The 8,378-nt window shown below is 54.5% G+C and overlaps 1 protein-coding gene across 3 annotated transcripts in view; it reads right to left on the bottom strand.

Annotated features, from left to right (window-relative positions):
* Nucleotides 1–639: 639 nt before the first annotated feature.
* Nucleotides 640–8,378, bottom strand: part of C2CD2 (C2 calcium dependent domain containing 2) — a 45,192-nt gene continuing 37,453 nt past the window's right edge. The window contains exons 15-16 of one of the 3 annotated variants that reach the window (XM_025050214.1): nucleotides 8,348–8,378; nucleotides 7,843–8,228 (exon numbers count right to left, since the gene is read on the bottom strand). In XM_025050214.1, the coding sequence (XP_024905982.1) occupies nucleotides 8,207–8,228; nucleotides 8,348–8,378 (53 nt within the window). In that variant the 3' untranslated portion in view covers nucleotides 7,843–8,206. Of the gene's footprint in view, nucleotides 4,378–7,842; nucleotides 8,229–8,347 lie in introns of those variants that run through there. The other 2 variants (XM_025050215.1, XM_015593106.2) reach the window with 2 other exon arrangements.

Raw genomic sequence — 8,378 nt, 5'->3', positions numbered from 1 at the left:
ACGCAGAGACCGCTGGCCAGGAAGGGGGGCGGTGGCAGGGGCTGTGAGGACATGGCTGTCTGTGCACAGCTCCAGCCCCAGAAATGGCTGTGTGGCCCAAGCAAGGGGCGGACGCCGTCCGTGCTGGGCCCTGCTGGGCGCCTGCTCCCGACTCCTCGCTCTACGCCCACCCATGGGCCACCCCGTACTGACAATGGGGGCTGATAGATGGATAAAAGTTTCCATCCCCAAAGGGGCCTCACCCCTCAGAAGGTCCTTGGGGATCATACAGGGTCCCAGGGCCACCTGGTGCCAGGTTATGTGGCTGGGGACCAGACCAAGCAGACCCTGACTGGTAGCACCCATGATTTGCCATGACCCGAAAGTTCACTGCAAACATGGACTTCCCAGTAAATGGTGTAGCCCCAGGCCTAAGACAGGGTGCTGAGTGACTTAAAAATCAGGTAAGAAGAATGTCAGGAGGGAGGTCTTTTGCCAAGAGCCAAGCAGGTGGGAAGCCTCTTGTGTGATGCCAGCTGACTGGGGGTCCTGTGCCGTGACCACCGAGGCACGTGACGAAAGGAAGACGAAGGTTCTGAGACCCTCAGAGAAACTCAGGACCTTGGGGCCAGCAGGAGACTCGGCAAAGACCACTCAGCATTTAGTGTTCCATGTGCACGTTTATTTCTTTCAAGACCATTTGTGTTCCAGCCACCTCGTCCCCAAATGAACCCAGCACACGGGGGCTGGTGCAGGACCGCCCTTGGCTTTTAAAGTGCTACTGAGAAATACAATCATTGTCATGTAAATTCGTCACTTGATCACAAGCCAAACCTTTCCACATACCTAGAAAACCTTTCATTTTTTTTTTTTTAAATGCAGCTTTGATGTGACATTAGGCAAAAAAAATAAAAACTACAAGGCTAAATTTTAAATGGTACGTTGCTGACCAGTTGGAAGCTGGGCAAACTGGGCAGGTTAATGCCTCCTTACAGGTGGAGCAGGGATGCCGAGGGGAAGGAGTCACGCGGAGGTAACCTGAGTGTCCCCTGCAGGGGTTAGCGGTGCACGGCCGCTGGCTTTGGTGATAGCGCCTTGGCGGGTCTCTGGAATAGGCATGCTGACCTCCAGCTTGTACTCGGAGGCTCCAAGAGCCAGGAGCACTAGTCAGAAAACGCCCGTGTCCGGTGGCAGCGACGCGAATCCGTCCTTCTCTGTCTGCTCAAGAGGAAACGTTTGCAATGTTCTTCTATCGACGCGGTGGTAGAACCAATCAAAAAATCTAGACAGGCCCCTAATTAATGATTGGTTAGCAGTGACCGGCCAGGCAGCCATCACAGGAGTCAAGGGCGGGTCTTGAACTTAAACTTGAGACTTGATATAAAGCGCTCTGTCTAAACCTTCTTCCTTGCAGCAGGTTTTCAATCGGAATGATGAGACGGGCACTTTTGTCAATGCCACGTTAGAATGCACTCACGCGTGACACCCCACTACTCTCCTCCACGAAGAACACGCACGTCCTGACACACGCACAGGGCGGAAGCGTGGCACGCCCATCGAAAGCAACGGGCACTCCTGGGTCCAGACAGACATGCGTTAATGTTAGTGTTCGTAAGGAATCACTTTTAAGATACCATTCTGCAAAAATTTCATCAAGACCAAAAAAAAAAAAAAAAAACCTCAAAACCATAAAAACAAAAAGCCGTCAAGCCACTCACATAGGTGGCAAAGGCAAGGGACTAAATGCTCTACAAATTGGGGTGTTTCGCCTTTGGTGCATAATCTTTACAATATTTAACCTTACTGACACCGACTTCCCACAAACACCCCACGCCATTAAAACGCAAACCTGGATAAACGGCGTGGAAGAGAAACGTTCACAGTATCGATACCACCCACCGTCTCCCGGCGCTACCCTGAAGCTCCCCTCATGTTCCGCATCCTCCTTGTCCCCTGCTACGTGAGCACCCTCCATACCTTCAGCAAAGGCCACCACGGATACCAAGGGCGTGTGTCTGGAGGACGGGCTCTTGGACTGTTCTCAAATGTCCGCAACAGACATCAAGAGACCTGGGTTTCCTTGACAACACTCTGCCTCCCGGAACCCACCTGCTTCACACTCTCGGGAGAGACAAGCCCACCTGGACCCTGGAGAGGTTTCAAGTCACGAGGAAGCTGAGAAAGCCACGCCCTTGATGAGGCGTTAAACAGTGAATGGCTAAAAACAAATTTTGTTTTTAGAGGGTGAGGAAACTTAATCTAAAACTCCGATACCTTCACCTTGGAATAAACTGAGTCCATCTGAATTTCAAAATCAAACAAAGAAAAAACTACTAAAAACTTCTGATCAGTGTCTGATATTTGGACACATGATATCCTCTTAGAATCTTAATTTTTATGTGTCACACACTCCACCTACCACGAGGAAGAACAGAAATCCTTCAAGTAAAACAAAACATTAAAAGGACCATCGGTCTTTGGGGGAGTAAGATTTTTTATAACTCCAGATCCCATCGTGTATATATCAGGCTAAGTCACGTGAGATGTCTGTAACTCGATCGTTTGACTAGAGACTAGAATGGGTTACTAACCTGTGGGGACTAACTTAGTATTAATATAGTTTGTAATGCCAGATGCTATTTTACAATGACTAAAATTGGAATATAATCTTTAAAAACAAAGTATGGTAAATAAGTTGCTTTACAGTCACTTGTAATTACTGGGATACCTAAGAATTTTTTAATGTGCATATTAAAGTAGAATTCTTAATGTAGTTTTCTAAATTCTCCCTCTAAAAAAGGAACAAATTCTATAATTTTGATTTTTATAAAGCTTTTTGTTCATCAATGGCTCTATTACCCCCTGAAATATATGTTTAAGGATTAACGAAAGCACCTGTAGGAAAGAGCTCACCCAATTTCACGTCCGTGACAAAAGCCAAGTTTTCACGAGAGCCTTTTAAATCGTGTTGGAGAAAATGAATCTGATTCAACCATCAGAACCTTTCATCCTGATGACAACTACATTTTAACAAGCACATCTCCTAAAAGTGGCACGTTCGGGAGAGGACCAATGTGACAACTTCGTTGCACCGATGTGGAAGGTAATTTGAAAGACACTCGGGGATATTGAAATTGTATATCGAGTTTATCATTTTTTTCCGTCACAAATCAAAACAGAGCCACATCAAAATGTGTGAAGCATTCACAGTAGAATTTTCAAGGGCCCAGAAAGGACTCTGATGCGCACGTGGCCCACTGGCTGTTAATCTTCCATTCCTAAGACTCTCACCCGAGACGTAAAATAGTTTCCTCTTTTGCCCTAATAGTACTTTGTTTCGGCCGTTGGCAATATTTGGCAAACCAAGCTTGGACTAAAGAAAACCCAGGTGTGTGTGGGTACCACACTCCCGGAGCTGTTCACTGGAGAGGCTCGCTGCACTCTTTTCGAAAGTGTGCCAGATGGGGGGAAGAATCCGAGTGTCGACTGCCACACCATATTATTAGAGCTTTTGACACTATAGAGAAAAATGTCAAAACCACATTAAGAATTTATATATCTCCCACTTGCAAATAGGCTCAAAGTAAACTTAGAAAAGTGTTCGGCATAATATGCATAGGATATACTCAGTATTTGCATAATTTTTCAAGTTCTATGGCTAATAGCAAAGGCAAACGTCTTCCTACATTTGTCATAGTGTTTCCACTCCTAGGGTAACTTCTCTACCCAAATCCGCCGACGTCCCACCCCTCGGTACTCAGGGCCAGCTGCACGGTTTCATCTGGAGCTGCCGCTTCGGAGAGGTGACCTACGCACTCCGTTCACAGTGACAGCACAGAGGTCGCCTCCTCCTCGTGCTGCAGCCCAGGTGTGGACTCAGGATGATGCCCGGCAGAGCACAGAGAGGGTGAGCCCGAGCCCCCAGACCCGCCCCCTCCACGGCGCGTGGCGCTCGAGTTCATCGTGTCGACCTTCGTCTAATCTGGAACTCCGGCCCACGGACGTGGCGGAGGGGCGCCGTCGCCCCGGGGTCTGGTGGTGAGTGGGCTTTGCCGGCTGGAGACTCAGGTTCTCTTCCCCTGGAAAAGGTGGCACGCGGCACCAGGCGGCACCTGACCGCTGGCCGGCACCCCCGCTCCGTCCTGGCGGGTCGCTCGCCGCATGTGGCCGGGCGCGGGCCGACCGCAGCCTAGGCGCAGGACTCCCCGTTCACCGCACTCTTGCTTCTGTGCCTGGACAGCAGCCTCCTGTTGAGGATCCTGGCGAGCGTGGCACCCTTCCTCCGCGCGCCCTCCGGCTGCTGCAGGAACACGAGGTCGTTGTGCGACTGGCTCAGGCCGGGCTCCTTCTGCGGCCGTCGCCGGCGGAAGAACAGCTTGGCGCCTCTCCTCAGCAGGCCTGGGAGAGCAGAGCACGGGGGCTGGTCAGGGGGCTGTGGGCGACGCGCGACCACGTTGAAAAGGAAAAAGGACCTTGCAGTGACCGGTAAGGAGTGGCGTGTCACCCCCGGGCGCCACTGCCGCTGGCGTGGGAAAAACAGCCCGATCTGGCCTGTGTAAACCCTGGAGTCTTCGAGATGGAACGAAGGTGAGAGCAGAAGCAGTGGGCTGGGCGGCCGCGTGGCGTCCAGCCCCCGGGCACAGCCCGTCAGGCCAGCTGCTGGCAGGCTGCCCTCACCTGGGCCCCTTGGCCCCCTCCGTCCCATGCCCCCAAATCCCTTTCACTAGACAGGGTGCAAGTGGCAAAGCAGTACCATGTGTCCCCCAAAAGGATGGTCACCTTGTTAAAACCAAATTAAACAGTTATGACAAGTACGGTATTTTAGGGAAGCTAAACAACATTTATTCTTTGGGGGAGTCAGATTTTTTTATACCTCCAGATCCCATCGTGTATAGATCAGGCTAAGTCACGTGAGACGTCTGTAACTTGCTCGTTTGACCCGCCAAGCCCCAGTGTCATACGGTCTGACCAGTCTGTACATGGGGTCAGGTAGTGGGCCAGGGAATGGGATGGAACAAAATAGCAGCAGCCAAGGGCCGTTTCCACAGCAAGGATCCCTTCAAGGTCAAATGCGAGCTAACGCAGCACGGGGTTAGAACCCACCGACACCTTCGCAGACTGGCCGGCCATCCCGTTAGCCCGCTGGGGAGGTTCATTACCGCTCGCGGGCAGGGGTCAGTGACGGCGAAGGGAGGTGGGCCTGACGACCCCGGAGGGGAGGAGCCGCGTCGCTAATGTGGCCATCCGTCCTTTCCCTGCCGGACCCCACAGGCAGGGCGCCCACGAACCCCCGCCACATCCATTGGGGGCGGGGCCGTCCGAGGAGCAGCAGCTCACTCTGTCCCCACCTGTCCGCGGGCCTCGGGAAAAGCCGCACGCTCGCCACTTTGGGAGGCCACGTACTGAACCTGGCGCCCAGGACGGACCTCACGTCCCGGGCGAGGCGAAGCAGCAGGACGGACCGGCTCGAGCGTGCCAAGGACTGGACGGAGCGGACCTGCTCCAAGCCGCTGCTTGGTCTCCGCTCCGGCCTGTTCCGAAGGATCGTCAGGGGATTCCTCACACTCACCTGCAGCCGGGAGCCGCGTGCGGGGCTGAGGAGGGGGGGCGCATGCGGGCATGAGCGGCCTCGCGGGCCAGGCGTGGGACATCTGCGGTCTGTACGCACCGTACGCACCAAGTCCGCAGCTGCACAAACCCCCGTAAGAGGCAGCGCGCCGCGGACGACCGCCAGGTGGGGTGTGTTGGGGTGCAGATCCTGCACCGGCTGCCCGCGGGGTGCCTGCAGGGGCGCCCGCTGGTCAGTCACTGGGTGAACCAGATCCCTGGGCGCAGCGAGGGGCCCCAGGCTGACCAGGTGACCTCGGGCTGGGGGCCTAGGAGGCATTTCTGACCTGTGGGCACCGGCTTTTGGTTGGTGTGATATCCCCCACGGATACAGGACATGGGGCTCTCACACTGGAGCAGGGGGCAGGAGGGGCTGAGGGGTCCACCCGGTTAACTCGGACTCTCCATGGCCCCCTCAAGTCTCTTGGGGAAGAGGAAGTGTGTGGATGCGGGCAGACCAGCCACCCACAGGCCAGCTGCAGGCCTGGGGGCTGAGCCAGCGGTCAGACGTTCTGTCCCGGAGGCCCCATCGCCAAGGCCACGTCACGTGTGTCCCTGCGCTGATGACTCTGGGGGCGGAGCCAGGGCCCAGGGTGTGAGCAGGGGCAGTGCTGTGGGCTGAACTGCATCCTGCAAAATTCACGTGGTGGGTCCTAACCTCCAGGTACCACAGAACATGGCCTTATTTAGAGATGGGGCCAACGCGCAGGTGACTAGGTGACAGGGAGGCGACGCGGGTGGCCCTGTTCCAGTGTCACTGGTGTCCTTATGAAAGGGGGAATTTGGACCCAGACACACACAGGGAGCCACCACGTCAAGGTAAAGACAGCTCGGGTGAGGCTTCTACAGGCCAAGGAGCCCCGAGACTACCAGCGACCACCAGAGCTTGTGGGCACCTGGGACAGATCCTCCGTCACGGCCTCCGGGGGAACCAACGACTCATCAGGCCTGGTTTCCCTGACTTGACGTGACTTATCATGGCTTTCACAGGGAACAGCATCAGCTTCTTGGACAGAGGACGGTCCTGTGAGGGGAGGTTTGCAATTCTACAGGCTGGAGTCCTGGACACGTCTTCCCGTGACCTCTGACGGACCTCGGCCCTGGCTAACAAACGAGGAAGCCTCGCTAACACGGGCACAGGCTGGTCGGCTGCGTCCTTGCGCCCAGCTCGCCTGTGCCGGTAAGGGTGGCCTCGGTGCTGAAAGGGGCCGGACCTACCCCTGAGAAGCAGCCGGCAGGTGTCCGATGATGTCACAGCAGAGCCCTGCACCCTGCGTGGACTCGGACAGGCTTCTGGAACGACATGACTCCCTCGAGAGGCATGCTGGTGACATGGGAAAGACAGGACATTCTAGCCATGTGCACCCGTCTCCAGGGCCCACCGTGAAACTCCTCAGCATGAAGAGTAACTGGCATCAACAGAGGTGACTCCGTTGTCATTTCTGAACAAAAAAACGTTACCGTCTGCTTAAACTTGGCCGCTATATCACAGAAAGTGCAGGAAGAACATGGCCTGTGGCGGGGTGGTCGTGGCCCAGACAGGCAAGCACAGGAAGTAGAACTACACGTGGCGGCCTTGACTAACGATGACCGTGTGGTCAGCTTTCTGTGTCCACTGGGCTGGAGCACCCCGTGACAAACGCTGACCTAGGCGTTGCTGGGAAGGTGTCTGGTGGAGGAGGGTAAGACCAACCATCTGCTGGCCTGACCCAAAGGAGATGGCCCTGGATAACGGGGATGGGCGGCATCCAATCACTAAACGCCTGAAGCACGAAAGCCAGGGCTTCCTGGAGGAGGCGGCTTTGCCCGCGCCTCGGGCCAGCTCTGCAGTCTCCGACTCCTCGGCGCCCAGAGTCACGGGAGCCAGCTCCTTAAGACACGGAGCCTCTTGGTTCTGGTTCTTGGGAGACCCCTGACTGATACCAGAACTAACGGTCTGGCCTGTCCCATGGGACCTGCCAGCTAGCTGATAGGGACGCTCATGGCAGTGGGGTGAGGCCACCAGGCTTCACGAGCCTGACATCTGTGTTCCCAGCCACCTCATCCACACCAGCGGGCACGGAGCAAGACTCAGACCACCGAACCTCAAAAGTTCCCCACGGTGAGACCGGGAGACAGGCTCTGTGAACTGTGAGGCAAATAAACAAAATCTTAAACGGGGGACAGGAAGGAGGAAAGAAACCTTTGCTTGGTTCTAGCTACGTTTTTTTTGAAAAAATCACGAGAAGACTGAAGGATAAACAATGTGTGAAGGAATTAAACGTAATCACTAAATCACAGCTTTAATCAACTCGTCCCCTTGTCTTCACAGACACAAACAGCTCATTGGAGGAGCCGTCTGAAGTGTCCCGCGGGCAGGAAGACGGCAACCAAAAGGGACCTTATACATTGTAGTTCGCCGCCCGCGGAGCAGCGTTAGATGTGAAGCGGAACCACGGAAGGGCCGTTTACAAAAGCGACTGCTCTTTAGAACTGAACACGAGGAAGGGAACTCTGTACACATGTCGCAGCGAGCGGCTTTGTCCCATCGGGTAACGGAGACGTGCTCTGCCCTCCCCGGCTGAGTTGAACATGCTATGGTGAGCTGACCGGGGCACTTTGGAGGAGGAAAATGGGAAAACTAGCACCCTGGGAAGATAAAACTAGAAAGGGATGGGGGGGGGGAGGAAGGGGAGGGGACCAATTCCTCTTCGTTACGGTATGTGCTTTTCTCACAGCTTTACTTAATTTTTTAAAAAAGTATAAGACAAAAATAACTTACTGTGGAGGCAATGAATGCTGGTTGGCATAGC

The sequence above is a fragment of the Pteropus alecto genome, unplaced genomic scaffold (genome assembly GCF_000325575.1).
Source record: "Pteropus alecto unplaced genomic scaffold, ASM32557v1 scaffold97, whole genome shotgun sequence".
NCBI classification, from domain to species: Eukaryota; Metazoa; Chordata; class Mammalia; order Chiroptera; family Pteropodidae; genus Pteropus; species Pteropus alecto.
The sequence above is the reverse complement of the archived record's forward strand: the minus strand, read 5'-3'. Positions and strand labels throughout refer to the sequence as shown.